Raw genomic sequence first — 14,839 nt, 5'->3', positions numbered from 1 at the left:
TATATTTAAAAAGTTGAGAATATAACTGTGAAGGCTGTGGGCTCAATCCCCAGTACTGAGAAAAGGAGAGAGAGAAAGAGTGCAGTCTGAAAGGGGATGTTATGGTAGGGTAGGGACCCCAAAAATGTCCCCCAAAAGGCTCATTGTTTTGAAGCTTAACTGCTGCCTGATGGGCTTTGAGAAAATGATTGGACTGTGGGCTTTAACTTCATCAAGTGGATTAATCCATTGATGAATATCCTTATTAGAAGACAGCTTAATTGGACAAAGTGGGTTCCAGGGGCGTGGCTTTGAAGGATATATTATATTCCAAGCTATCTCTGGCTCTCTCTTTATCTGTGTTTTCTGGCTGCCCGGAGGCCAGCATCTTTCCTTCACCACGACCTTCTGCCAGGGTGTATGGTTGCCAGGGGCCTAAAAGCAATAGAGCCAGGTGGTCGTGGATCTAAACCCTTGAAACCATGAGTCAAAATAAATCTTGCCTCTGCTTAAGCTCTTTTTCTCAGGTATTTTGTCACAGCAGGGGGAAGCTGATTAACACAAGGGATGAGTTTCAGTTGTAGACTCTTCATTTCCTTCTCATTGACAACCTGCTTCTTGGGCTTTCTTCATCATTCTGCTGCAGTAGATTGCAAGCAAGTTTCCTGATTGTCAGCTTCCTCACTTAAGGCTACTGTGCACTACTGCTAGCCAATCGCTAGCATATTTGTGACGTTCTCATTACATTCATCTGCACAGTCTCAGTACCTTCTTCCTTGATGCTTTGACTTGCTGGGGAAACCTGCTGGGGCTGCACTCAGTTTATCAGTTTCCATCAGACCCTTGGTGCTTCTTGGCATCACATGACATAACCCAGCTCTGCTTGTTATACTCTGTTTGTTCTAGACTTTGATATTCTTGACTTGCTCCTTGACCCCTTTACTCCTAGCCTATGACTTTGCCTTCTGCTCCTTTGGAAAAATAAAACACAAAGCAGCAACTCTCAGTTGGGGAAATACTATAACTACCCTTTTCCCTCTCTTGATCCTTACCTGTCTACAGCAGCACTTGCCCTTCCTTCTTCCATGCTGACTCAGAAGCTGTTTCCAGCCTCTCTCCAAGGCCTCCAACTCTTCGGCTTGTACTAGGTGGCATTTAAACCAGTGGTTCTCAACTGGACAGTTCTCAGTTGCTGCCCAGTGGATAGAGACCACAGGTGCTGTTAAATATCCACGAGATGTGTACCTCCCTCACCCCCTACTCCAACCAAGAATGACCTGGCTCAAATGTTAGTAGTGTGAGGTTAAGACTGGATTGACTGATGCTTCCCCAATCCCCACCCCACCCCCGTCATGTCTATTTCAAACTGGATTGAACCCAGGGACTTCACACTGAGCTATAAAATTTTTTTCTCGTTAATTTTGAGTCGAGGTCTCACCAAGTTCACTAGGTTGCCCAGGCTAGGCTTGAACCTGCCATCCTCCTACCTCAGCCTCCCAGAGTGCTGGGTCTTGTTGAATGCCACCATGCCCAGCTAGCTCCTTGTCTCTTTACTGTAGCCAAGTATTAGCACTTTTCACCTAGGGACATCAGGCTACCAGGATGGCCTGGCTCCCCTAGTTGGGGGGTAGTGGCACTGGGAGAGGACAGGGTCAGTGGCACTGCATGGGGACTGAACGTTTAGCTGAACGTTCCACTCTGGCACCTGTTTTTTAATCATGTGCTGCTGTGATCAGGCCCTCATTTCCTCCTCTAGACAGAAGAAATTGAACTGAGACTTCGAACATTTCCTGCACTCTTCACATTTTTTTTTTTTTTATACTGGGGATTGAACTCAGGACCTGCATTTGCAAAGCAGGCTTGGTACCACTAGGCTAAATCCCCAGTCCTCACATTTCTTAATTTAGTACTAGGGTTGTTGCTGCCTAGGTTCAGAGGCATTTTAATGCAGGCTCAGCAGAAGCTGATTCTGTGAGTCAGGAAGAAGAGTGTAGGGGATAGAGAAATAGATGCAAACCACTGCTTCAGTAAGCTGACTCAAATATACCAGGGAGAGTTGGAGTTGGAAAAAATCAAACTTTTTCCTTCAGGAATGAAGTTTTTCTATGTATTTTTCAAGGCAGAGGCTCACTGGACAGGAAGGAAGGAGTAAGCCTTGTGAAAGTGAAGTGTATGGTTATGTGAGAATGGTTATTAATCAGAAATTCAAATTGTCTTCAGTTTTATATTAATACTTGGAATGACGTAACCATCTAATAGGTGCAGTCATTTTCTAGGGTTGCCATAACAAAGTACCACAACTAGATTCCTTGAATACTACACATTCTTTTCTTCAGTTCTGGAGGCTTAGAAGTCTGAGATCAAAGTATCAGCAAGGTGTCTTCTGAGGTCACGTGCTTGAATTGCAGGCCTCTGTCTTCTCCTGGCCTTCACTCTGCACCTGTCTGTGTGCTGACTTCCCTTTTACAAAGAGTCACATTGGAGTAGGGCCCACCCTACTGACTTTATTTTAACTTAATTACCTCCTTAAAGATTCTGTCCCCAAATATAGTCACATTGTAAAGTACTGTGGTTAAGACTTCAACGTATGAATTTTGGAATTCAGCCCGTCACAAGTAGGTACTGCTTAGTGGAAAGTATTGGTGTTTTTTATCTTTAAGGGAACAGGCAACTTGTTAAAAAAAAACCATAAGTATGTTTTCTTATTTAGGTATATTTTCTTATAGTGTATTGTGATTCTTTTTATTTTTTTAACCTTCCAACTAGCGTGCAAATCTGATTCACTGTATTTTAGTTTTATAATACTAGATATAATCAAAGAAAATAGCATTCCTGCTCTTAAATGTAGTCTGTTTAGTGCTTGTGTGCCTTCACCTGCTGAAGACTAAAACCCTGAGGTATTTCTGTTGTTTTGAGAATGAGACTGAAAATAGCTGGCATTGTCTGTCCGTCTCAGTGAGGACCAGTTCTCTAATTGTAACCTGGTGTCCATATGCCCCACTAAGGCTTCAGTCATCCTCCCAGCCACAAGGGGTCGCTGGTTCCCCCCAGTGATCTGTTTGTCTTCTGCCACTCTTGAACGTACTGGGGATTGAGCACAGGTGGGAACTTGAAAGTCTGGTTTATAGGTTTTCTCAGCTGATAGGCGAGGAACACTGCGTGAATGAACAATCCTCCAAATTTGAGTGAGGATAGAGAGTTAGCTTTTTGCTAAAAATGAGAAGGAACATTTCTTGTCCCAGCCACATCTGCTGCAGTAGGGTAGGGGGCTGAAAGGGTTGCAGAGTAGGGTGTGCTGTCTTCAAGAGAGATAAAAGAGGAGTTGCATAATGGCAGTCTCAAGCGTTGAGAACAGCATACCTTTGAGTTGCTTACGAGCATTTAGTCAAGGCTGGACGGGTTGCCAGAGTGTACCCCTGAAATGAGGACACAGGGCCCCAGAGGACCAGGTGAGGCTCCTCCAGTGTCCTTCAATGCCCCTGAACCCACCTGAGGCCATACAGCTGGGAACTGGAAAACTGGCATTGCAGATTTTCGGCCTGGGGTTGTCTCTTATGGCACCAGATCCTCCCCTTAAATTCTTTTGTTTTGTAGTTAATATTCCCCCCACCCCACCCCCTTTCAAGATTTTAAGCTGTCCAAGGGCTGGGAAGTCGTCTCTAGCTTGCCTGGTGTGGAGCCTCGCTTTTGGGAACAGGAGGGAAACTGAGTTAGCTGTGAAGGAGGAGGGCTGACTCCTCTCCAGCAAACTGCCTGCTGCCCAGAAACTGATGCAGCTTTAAGTAAGCAGATAGCACAGGCAGACTTATAGATGTTCACAAGCCATGCATCTTTTGCTTGTAACGGTGCCCTGGGCTCATCCCCTACCCACTGAGGACTGTCACTTGGAGAAGAGGTGCTTGGGAACAGTAGCAGGTGACTTTACTTTAGGGCATTGAGGGGAAGATGTCTCCTCTAATTGTTGAGCTGGGTGGGGTTACTTAATCCTTACGATAGGGGTGGAGCCTGACAACCCTCTTTTCCACCAACAAGCATTTGTTCCTAGCTGTCATTGAGGTGAATCATCAGTATAAGTAGCAAGCTCTAGGCATTCCTTCTCAGTTGTGTTAAAACTTGCTGGTAAACCACACATAACTGAGGAGGGGTGTGTGGACACTGCTTTGAAACAGGAAAGGCAAGAGACAAAGCAAGGGAGTCTCAGGGTCACCGGGTAGATTTTCAGCAACACTGCCCCTTTCCAGCAGGACACATGCCTTGTTTTTCATGAGCCTTGAAGAAAATTATAGGTAAGAACAAAGACACTATTTGTATCTTCATTTTGTGGATGAATGTATAACATCTTTCAGCACAGAATTTGATTTTGTTCCAATGGTTTTTGTAACAGTGGAATTACCAAGAGTTTTCATGATAAGTCCTTTTTGATGTTTGAGTTTAGCAGTAGTTGGATATTTTCTTCCTCATTATATGTAGAAAGGATGGTAGACAATCTTGAAAAAAGTTGTGATCTGATCTCTGATTCTCTATTCTTTGTTTTCTTATTTGTCTTGGGTGTTTAGAAAAATGTAGTTTTCTTCCCTCAAATGAAAGCAAAATGGTTTTGTTGCCTTTTTGACATTAATGGAAAACGTAGATCACTTATGTTCTGTGAGTATGTTGTTCTCTGATTTAGAAATCACTGGTTTGAGAGGAAAAAATTTGTGTTTTCCTTTGTTTTCTGTGTTATATGTCTATTCTCTGAGAATTTCTGACTTGGAAATTTCACTAGAGAAGGAAATACTAGTTATACTTGTCTTTAAATGAAATACCCTCTTAGGTCATTTGGGAAAATGATTTGTGGTTCATATTTGAATTTTTGGATGATAATAACAAATCTTTATTCTCCTCAGTATTTGGCTTATATGATTTATATTAAATCATTTATTATTGTTTTTGTTTATAGAACAGAAATGAAAGCCCAGAACATATTTAACTGAATTTTTCCCATAGGTTTTGCTGTCCTTTCCCATGTATCATTACTCATATATATGCAAATATACTTCATGCTGAACACGTGATTTTTCTGTTTCTTTACCATCTCATTTGACAGTGATTCATAAACTGTTAGTTCATGAGCTAGTGTATATTTGTAGTTGCCAGATCCTGAAATAAACGTACACATGGGCCACACCTTCGTATTAATAAGCCAGGTTACTTTCAACAAAGTATTCCTAGGGCTGGGGATTTAGCTCAGTGGTTTCACCACCTGTTGTGCAAGCGCAAGGACCTGAGTTCAATCCCCGGTACCAAAAAAAACCACCCAAAAAACAACAACAAAAAACAAAGTATTCCTAATAGCATTAAATGTTGACTAAGATGCCTGAATTCTGAAACAATGAAAATCTTTCAACAATGTGAAATATCAAAGCCTATAGTCAAATCTGAGTTACTCTTTAATAAAACATTTTCACATTATCTATATGCAATGTATGTATTTGAATTAGATTCTGCCAATCATATATACAAAGCAAACAACAAAACTTACGTAAGAGATACTTTTAAAAAGTGTGAAGACAAGGTAAACTATTCCCATGGGAATCTGAGTAACATGATGGTGAAGTCATGAAGGAAAAAATATGCTTTTTATTTAATTAGATAGGACAAAAAATAAGAATGGTTATCATAGATGTTGTGGTTTTCTTTTTTCATTGCTATTATCATTATTATTATTATTATTATTTTGGTACCGGGGATCGAACTCGGGACCTAGTGCTTGCTATTATTTTCATGAGAATTTAGCTTCTTAATTTAAAAAGGTTTTGGAACCACATGTTGCAACTAAGTATGCATTTTAAAACATGTTAAAGACATTCTCTTGTCTCTGAAATACCATATAGCAGAGATACAAAATGATCGAAATATGAAGGGAGGGATGGAATTATCTGAATTTCTTCCTGTGAAGAACATGAAGGTTGCATTCCGCCGTGCTTGGTGGCTATGATGATCATGGGAAGTTCTGATAACTTCTTAGAGGCAATTGGTGAATCAGAAAGCTCTCCTGGTAGAGGGTTGTCTCTCCCCTTCAGGAGGGAGTTGGGTTTTTTTTGTTTCGTTTTTTTTTAAAGTCTAGTTAATGTTTATTTCATCAGTTTATACTTCTTAAGGCTTTTCCAAATGAATTTTAAGATAAAGACATTTATATATTCTTTCCTTAGCCTTGGTGGAAATCTTTTCTTTATTGTGTTTCGGGTGGCTAATGCTGTTACGTCTGTGGCTTCCTTTGTACAGGTGGCCCAAAGCAAGCTCTCATCTGGGGTCCTGGAGGCTTCTGAGGTCGTTCACCTAAGGGGCGACAGCAGCAACATGCCTTCCCTGTGTTCAGAACCTATTTGGACTATGTCCCAAGGGCTCCAAATTCCGTGGAGGGGTGGGTCACTTGGCACACCTCTTCCACAGTAAATATTTGTGCATGACCTGCTTTTCTCAGTACTTTTAAGTACCAAAGAGCAGAGGTGGGCAGTGGGGAGCAGGCAGTCAGCTCCCAGATGTGCCCTGCCCACTAGGCAGGTGGACCAGGCCTGAGGACAAGTAACCAAGCAACCACAGCCCCCCTGAATTCAAAGAGTGCTTTGTTTCCTACTCTCCTCCAGAGCCTGGGGTTTAGATCTTATAGATCATCCTTTCTGTCCTACTGTGCTCACCAAAACCAAACAGCCAAAGTAATCATGGCATCTGGTCAAGTAATCATGACCTGTATACTTTCTCAGCTGACGCATATGTGAGCTGTTTACTCATTCTAGGAGTTGTTACTGGAAGAAGGTTAAAAGTCTAACTGCTGATCGACATCTCTGAAAACAAAGGATTGATTTTCTTCTAGAAAATGGAAGAATACATGGAAATTTCCTGAAAAGCACATGACATAGCATCACTTCACAGAAGCAGTTAACATTGGAACTTCAGACTAAGTAGAAATAAAGACTTTTGATAGTCAAGTGGAATCAGTGGGTTAAGTAGAAATCAGCCCCGTTTTCTGTGATGTAAGCTGTCTTGCTCACTCAGCACTTACTCATGCGACCCGCTGCAGGCAAGAAGAACTCGTGCAATTACAAACCGCTTCCTCTGACCAAGGTCAGTGACTGGAAATCCTGTCACGCTGTCAGAGAGCACGTGGTCATGGATATTTAGGAAGAGGCTGTGTAGCATCCCGCGGGTGTGATCTCTGGAAGCCTTTGCCAGCACAGGGATTTGAACCTTCCAGCTCAATTAACAGAGCTGAAGAGCTTATTTTGGCTAGTATCTAACATGCTAAATAGACAAACTTGAGACTTGAAGGGAGTCTGACTTCATTAAAGAAAATCACATGGCAGGCTTCAAGGCATTTAAAAATATTCCACTTTTTCTCCCTTGTTTTGTTGAGGGTCATAATTGGATCTGATGTTACTCAGTGAATGACTTATCTGAGCGAGAAATAAGATTTCTCTTTGGCACGGTCCTGCCTGGTGTTATATTTGGGTGACTATTTACTATAACTCATTGAATACCCAATTTGAGTCACTTGCCATGTGCATTGCTTGAAAATAATTTGTCTTATAATTAAAAACCTTGGTAGCATCTCTTATGCTAGGCACTGAGGAATATTTTTTTCCCTTATATTTGTCAGTTTTTTTGTTGAGGTAACGTTTGTGTGTGTGTGTGTGTGTGTGTGTGTGTGTGTGTGTGTGTGTGTGTGTGTGATTCTGGAGATCAAACCCAGGGTCTTTGGCTTGCTAATCATGTACTTTCCCACTGAACTGTACTCTAGGCCCTGAGCTAACATCTTTTTAAGGTCTTTTTATTTTTACCTTTTATTCTTGTTTTCACTGCTTTATTTTAAAATATATGCATTAATAACATTGTAACATTGGCTAAATAAGAACATTTATCAAAGACAATTAAGACTTACTTTGTTAAGATTAATCAGACTGGAAAAGAAGTCCTCTAATTTTGCTAGCTATATTTTTTAAATTCTTTATTTATAGGAAGTCCCCCACCCAGGCCAGGGTGGTTTTCCTCATGTGTGTCCCAGGGCAACTATCTGTTACTGGAGAAAACAAATTATTTAAAAGCTAGGAAGACTGAAAGCGGAAGGATATAGTGGGGGAGGAGAAGGCAAGGGGAGAGAGAATGCATGTATGCATATAAGAATGAGCTCAAAGGATTGGGAGGGGTAAAGATGACAGGGTACAAGTCAGGGCTCTGTAGAACTGGGAGTCCCCGGAGATGATGCAGTCATCTCTTGGAGGGATGTTGCCATTAAAATTTGATTTTGAGCATGACACAGGACTGAAAGTTTTGATGACAAAGCCAGCACTGGTTTAGCAATCACCAGTTAAGAGAAGACTCAATAGTGAGATTCAGCACCGAAGAGTAGTGCTGCAACCCTGGCCCCTCCCCGGGCAGGGAGCCACCCCAGCCTCCCAGGCTGCCCCAAGCAAAGGCCTCTCCGATAGCCTCCTGTGAGTGCCTAATTCTGGGTCATACCCAACTCATAATTAAGTTGCTTTTTTGTTGTGCTTGTGAACATTTACTTTTGCTTCTTGGGGTGGGTGGGGGCCTAGGAACAACATAAAAAGCAATTTGGAAGCTCCGAATTGAGCTTGCACCAGCTAGTCTCAGTGGCATTCCAACCCCAAGGTGAAACTCATTCATTTATTCAATACATATATACTTATATACTTATAGTGTAGGTACTGGAGAGACCAAGGTAATCAGGGGACCAAGTGCTCATTAAGGTCTGGGCCAGCAACCTGCACAATGCTCTGTGGCCACCTGCCTCTGCCTGCAGGGAGTTTCAGCCTGGTAGGTCTGAGTAACCATAATAAACCGAGTCCAAAGATGATAATATACTCAGAGACGGTGTTAGGAGCCATAAACAAAGGAAATTAGGGAAGGAAATAACAATTACATGGGTAGGTAAGATTTTATAGGATAGCACAGTTCTGTTTTCTTCTGCACAATATCTCTTACCATTGTCTAGTACGGATGGTTTCGCTAGAATGTAAGTTATGGCTGACACTAGACTAATGGTAGGAAAGGTTGGTTTTAGAAATCTTTTAAAATATCATTTCCACAGAAAACTGTAAATGGTTGGGCTAGAAGGGTAAATGGTCCTTGATCTTAGGGCAGAATGAAAAGATTTTCTAGAAAAGAAAATGCCCACTCATCAGAAGTATTCCAGTATCAACAAATCGGTATTGGAAACTAGGACCATCCATGTCTGTGGGAAAGCCCCAGAATGAATGAAGTATTTTGCTGTCTTAGAGTTGTGGCAGTGTAGATACAGAGGTAGAGGATCGGATTTGTTCTGTAACACTGGCTGCAAAAGAACTCTTCGTCTTGTAGTTTTACCATTTGCCAAATAAAGTTGTATTAGACTAAATGACTTCTGATATCAGAGCTCTAATTTGTCTTTTATTTTCAAGTCAAGATTTATTATAACAACCTGGTAAATTATTATTTTGCAACTACAGGATAAGTGCTGAGGGTGAATGTGAGTCCACTACACATTCCTGAGACACATTCCATCACCTCCTGAACTTCTTATTGCTGAGAATAATCTTTTCTGAGTTTCTCAAGTGGCTGTGGCATGAACTTCTGGGTTATACTTGGGGAAAAGGGCCTGTGATGTAAGCCTGAGCAGTGCTAATAGGACCACCAGCTCCCCAAAGGCTGGCCGCAGGGCTAGAGTATAGGGTGGTCCTGCCTCTCAGCCTTTGGACACCCGACCACCATTTGAGAATAGCTGAGCCACATACGAGGTCTAGTTATTTCAGTGGCAGAGCTGAAAAGCACACCTGGGCACGTCTTACTCTAGAATGCATACCCTTAGTTATGTTGCTAACCTCAAGAAAACCAGGCAGCTCATTCTATCTTTTATCAAAGGAACAACTTTTATGTTTGTTAGGGTCTTCAGTGAGAAATGTCCTATTTCCTTTAAGGTGCTGCCCAAGATAACAGATTCCACAAAATCATAAAGGTCCCTTGTGGCCAGCGTCTTCCTCAGCCCCCAGCACCAGTCCCCCTGCTCTGTCTTCCCTCTTTAGTATTGTTCATCTCATGTCTCTCTGTACTTTCCTAATTTATTTTGTATTGTTCACTACCTCTCCCCTTTTGCTAGAATGTGTAAACCCCACAAGGGGTAAGGAATTTTCTCTGTCTTCTTCCCTGGTATATCACAGGTGCCTGAAACAGCGAGGCTGACATACACATGCTGGGGTACCCAGTGAATGTGAAGTGAAGGGAGATGAGGACAGGGAACCTCCACGTGGCCTCTTTCCAGATGTTCACAAGGGCTTCACGGGCCCATGAGGTGGGCCTGTTGGAGGCTGTGGTTTTCCGCGTTATCAATACTGCGCTGGAGGTGAACTGTCTCTGTCTACCTCGCCCTGCCTTTGTACATCAGTGTAACTGAATTGGCTGGGTAGCTCTCACCACTTGGAGGTCAAAGTCAATTAGACTTTCCTACAAGCTTTTCCTAAGGCAGGAGCGGCCTCAATTATAGAAAGAGCTCTGTCCGCAGGTTGATAGCTTTGTGCTGCTCCTTATAATCATCCGTTGATGTGGCAAGTGTTTTACCCATTGTGGGTTTTTTCTACCTAATTGCCATTCTGGTTTTCAGTGTTCAACATGTTACAGTTACATGTTCTGCTATGGTTTTACTTAGCCTTGATCCTTTATTAATTGGCTCTTGTTCGAACTCCCTAAAAGCAGATTATCCTTCACTTTTAGTTTCTGTTCCATTGTTTCAATCATGACATCAGGAGGGAGGAAAATAAATTTTAATCTCTTTGTCTATCCAGCTGACTCCTATTTTTTGCAGTATTTTTACACTTTAAAATAATACAAATGTCTGTGGCCCAGAATATGGAATCTATATGTTTCATGATTTAAACAGTAGTATTTTCCAGCATCTCCTAACTTCTACTCACCCCTCCCACTTCACCCTGCTGGCCCCCATGCCCAAAGACCTAATCTGCCCTAGGGCCATCACCATATCATGTAAAGCAAATCTTTATTGCAGACCCAATAAGGTATGTGACTGGAGTGTGATACAAGTGGCCAAGACATAGCCTTTCTTTCGAGGAGCTTCCAGACTAAGCAGAAAGGCATCCATAAGTGCACAATAGACTTTTGCCCATAAGTGTGGGGCTTGGGGTCTGGGAAGTCATCACAGAAGCAATCAAGCTTTAAGGTCTTTTAAAGACTTTAAAGTCATGTACCGGCCAGATGGGGGCAGGACATTTCTAGTAGAAGAAAAAGCATGATGTTCTCTGACCACTAAAACTCAAAGTTGCTCCACTTGGCTAAATGTGCAAGACATGTGGAAGATGGCATTTTAAGGCAGGCAGTATCAAAGCTGGCACAACGATTTATACCACAACAGTTAGGACTTTATGTAGGTTACAGAGAACCATTTCAGAGTGAGTGCCATTTGCTCGGCTTAAGAGATTTGAGTTAATAATAGGCTGCATTAACAAGATGTAGAAAAGAAGAGGCTAGGGCTTGCTGTGAATTGTATCCTCGAAGTGCTTTAGGGATGAGGTTGGGATGTCCAGGAGGGAACCCCCGTGTCTGCTTGGTGTTCAGCTGAGGTCCTGATTGGACACCAGACCTGACCATCGCTTAGTAGTTAATACTCATGCAAGAGAGAGTGTGTGTATGTGAGGGCAGGAGACATGGGGACCACGTGAGCCCCTCCAGGGAGAACTGCGGAGTGAAAAGAGCCAAAGATGAATCTTTGGGGGAGCATCTCCATATAATCTTGCAGGTTTGGAGCCCGAGTTCTTTCTGATAGCCCACACAATCTTGTTCACCAGCTGCTCGTTCCTGAATGAGCCAGCCATGCTCTGATCTCCTTTAGAGCCTGGCCACTCCCTCCAGCAGTATTGCCATCCTCTTGTGAGCTCTTAGAAATGCACATTCTTGGGGCTCACCTTATACCTATAGAATCAAAATCACTGTGCAGTTTAACCAGACCCCCAGGCATTTCTACGCACCTTAAAGTCCTGGACCAAAACTGTTTTGGTACCATAGAACAGCTTTACTGATTATATGGAAGGAGGGCAGTCTTTTCTTCTCCTTTTGGGGACTCCATAGGACCCCTTTACCTTTTAGAATGTTATCAAGATGATAGACTATAAGGTCCAGAGTGTAAATCAAATTAGCAAGTAATAAGTGGTATTTGGCTAGAATACATAGTCGTCCACACCCAGTTAACTGTTTCTTAAGTATAAGTGTTGAATGTCTGGTTATGGATTTGTGCTCACTGCTAAGGAGGCCTCAAACTGCTACTTTAATACAGCTCTGGTGTGTTATTCCACAGTGAGGGGAAGCCCCAGTGCCTCCCGCACTGCCTACACTGCCTTAACTCTGTGCCCTGAAAGACCTGGTGAGCGGAGAGCAGTTGTTTCTGTGGTGATGCTGCTGTATCCACAAGTATGCAAACTTGATACACTTGTAATCACTATTCAGTCGTATCTCGTTCCATGTCAGCTGTATGACATGTGAGACTAATTACAATGAATGTTTTCTCAGTTGTTTGCGTAAGAGCTGTGCAAGAGTGAGTTGAGCATGTGAACACATCTGGGTGGACATCACATCTGACTCAGACATCTTTATTTTGAACAGAAATCTCAAAGATTGGCATAAAGTCAGCCATAATCTACATTAGCATGAAAAATGATACTGAGAATTTAAGCAGCTAAAAAAAAAATTTTTTTTTTGGTACTAGGGATCGAACTCAGGATCTTGTGCTTGCCAGGCAGGCGGCGGAACCACTGAGCTAAATCCCCACCCCACAATGTTTTAAAAATTTACAATGGTGCACAATGAGCTGTGTATCCTTTTTGGGGGGGGGGTACTAGGGATGGATCCATTTTTTAATGTAAATTCCTTCTTCAGTTTGTAAGTGACTGCCAGCAATCTAATCAGGGTTATTGGGATTGTTTTAGTATTTTCTCCCTAGGTTAGTCTTCAAACACTTAGTATTTCTTGTTCCTTTAGTTTTGAATATGTAACCCCTTCCCTCCGAGGGTATATCAACTTCATAAATCAGCTAAAATGTTCATGATTTAAGATAAGCAAAAGTGGCCCATGATTTTAGATTTTGGTATCAAGTAATGAGATTCACTATGTAACTTTTTTCCCTGTATTTTTTTGTTTGTTTCTTTGAGAGTATCTTTTGTTTCTTGACACTGACAAAAGACCATGTTAGTTCCCACACTGTGAAAAAGTGAAGGGAACTGAGCAAGTTCAAGAAAATGTGATTTATGTGGAAAATACTCTGTATCTGGTTATTCATTATTATATGCAATAAAAGTGCTGAAAATCTCACATTTAGCAACTGAGGCAAGATAGTGTTTCTAAATGTGTAACCCTGGAAAGAAGTTAACGTGTCTTAATGATTGGAAAGAAGTGTACTGGTTGCCTGGAGCCTCGATGAATGAAGAAGGGAAGGAACCCTAAGAATGCACGTACACTGGTGACGGAGGATACACCAGGGATGAGGGGCCCCAAAATCTTTGAAGATATTAGGTTGACATATTTGGAAAACCAAACAGATGTGGCTATAATTGGCAAGTGGTTTAAATTGGGTGCTCTATTTACTGTCTAATAGAAATTCAGAAGCACAGAGCAAAGGTAAAAGAAAGACCCCTGTGTTCTGTTTGTTAAATATAATAGAGGTCTAAAAAATAATAATAATAATAGAGGTCTGACCTCCACAGCTATAATGGGAAAGAGGTCCCTTTTGTTCCCAGTAATCTGTGACCTATGCTTTTACCTCATAATTATTTAACCCTTTCTTCCTCCTCCTCCTCCTCCTCTTCTCCTCCTCCTCCTCCTCCTCCTCCTCCTCCTCCTTCTCCTCTTCCTCCTCCTCCTCCTCCTTCTTCTTGATTTTAGAGACAGAAGAAACAGGTAAATCCATAAAACAAAATCATCTAGCTAGCATAAACTTTTAATGCACAAACATATATTTTTACAAGGGGCTGTGTGCTTATACAAACAATGCCCTACTAGTGATTATAGGGCCTATGCTAGGTTCTGGAAATGTCCTGCCATATCCAGTTTTTCTTTACCCAGTAATTTAAGGGAGGATTTAAAAAGACCAGGGCACCCTCAGATTTCTATCAGATTTAGATTTAACCAAGTTGAAACCATCAGGAACCAAATGTCTAAGGGGCCAAAAATATACACTGGAGGAAAGATATCCTCTGTAACAAATGTGCTGGGAAAATTGGATATCCACATGCAGAAGATTGGGTCTGGCCCTATATATTTCACTGTGTACTAAACTAAAATAAAAATGGATCAAATACCTAAATGTTAAAGCAGAAACACTTACTCTGCTGGAAGATAAAATAGGTACAACTCTTGAAGACATAGATCTAGGCAAGGATTTTCTGAATATAACCTGAGTGGCACAGAGATAAAACTGAGACTCAACAAATGGGATCATGTCAAATTAAAAACCTTTGGCACATCAAAGGAAACAATGAATAGAGAGGAAAGACAACCTACAGAATGGGAAAAAAATTTTGCCAGCTATTCCTCTCTATATAACATGTAGAGAATATATAAAGAACTCAAAAATTAGATACATCCCCAAATAAAAGACCCAGTAAAAAAATGGGCAACTGAAATGAATAGATACTTCATAAAAGAAGAAGTACACATGGCCAATAAATACATGATAAAAATATTTAACACTGCTGACCATTAGAGAAATGGGAATTAAAACTACACTGAAATACCACCTTACTCCAGAAAGAATGGATGTCATCAAAAAACGTAATAATAAATGCTGGCAAGGCTACCTTGCCCTTCTAGAACCCTTCTACCTTGT

At 41.6% G+C, this 14,839-nt stretch overlaps 1 protein-coding gene across 17 annotated transcripts in view; it reads left to right on the top strand.

Moving 5' to 3' along the window:
* Nedd4l (NEDD4 like E3 ubiquitin protein ligase) overlaps positions 1-14,839 on the top strand; it is a 353,886-nt gene that overhangs the window by 171,971 nt on the left and 167,076 nt on the right. Inside the window, exon 1 of one of the 17 annotated variants that reach the window (XM_087188996.1) lies at positions 3,681-4,265. The exons of 14 other annotated variants lie outside the window; for them this stretch is intronic. In XM_087188996.1, the coding sequence (XP_087045122.1) occupies positions 4,243-4,265 (23 nt within the window). In that variant the 5' untranslated portion in view covers positions 3,681-4,242. Of the gene's footprint in view, positions 1-3,680; positions 4,266-14,839 lie in introns of those variants that run through there. 2 more of the 17 variants (XM_087189013.1, XM_021239244.2) reach the window with 2 other exon arrangements.

Source organism: Heterocephalus glaber, unplaced genomic scaffold (genome assembly GCF_053883595.1).
Source record: "Heterocephalus glaber isolate CG9 unplaced genomic scaffold, H.glaber_assembly_v1.0 deba00000331, whole genome shotgun sequence".
Lineage (NCBI taxonomy): Eukaryota > Metazoa > Chordata > Mammalia > Rodentia > Bathyergidae > Heterocephalus > Heterocephalus glaber.
Note: the sequence above shows the minus strand (reverse complement) of the source record. Positions and strands in the feature narration are given on the sequence as shown.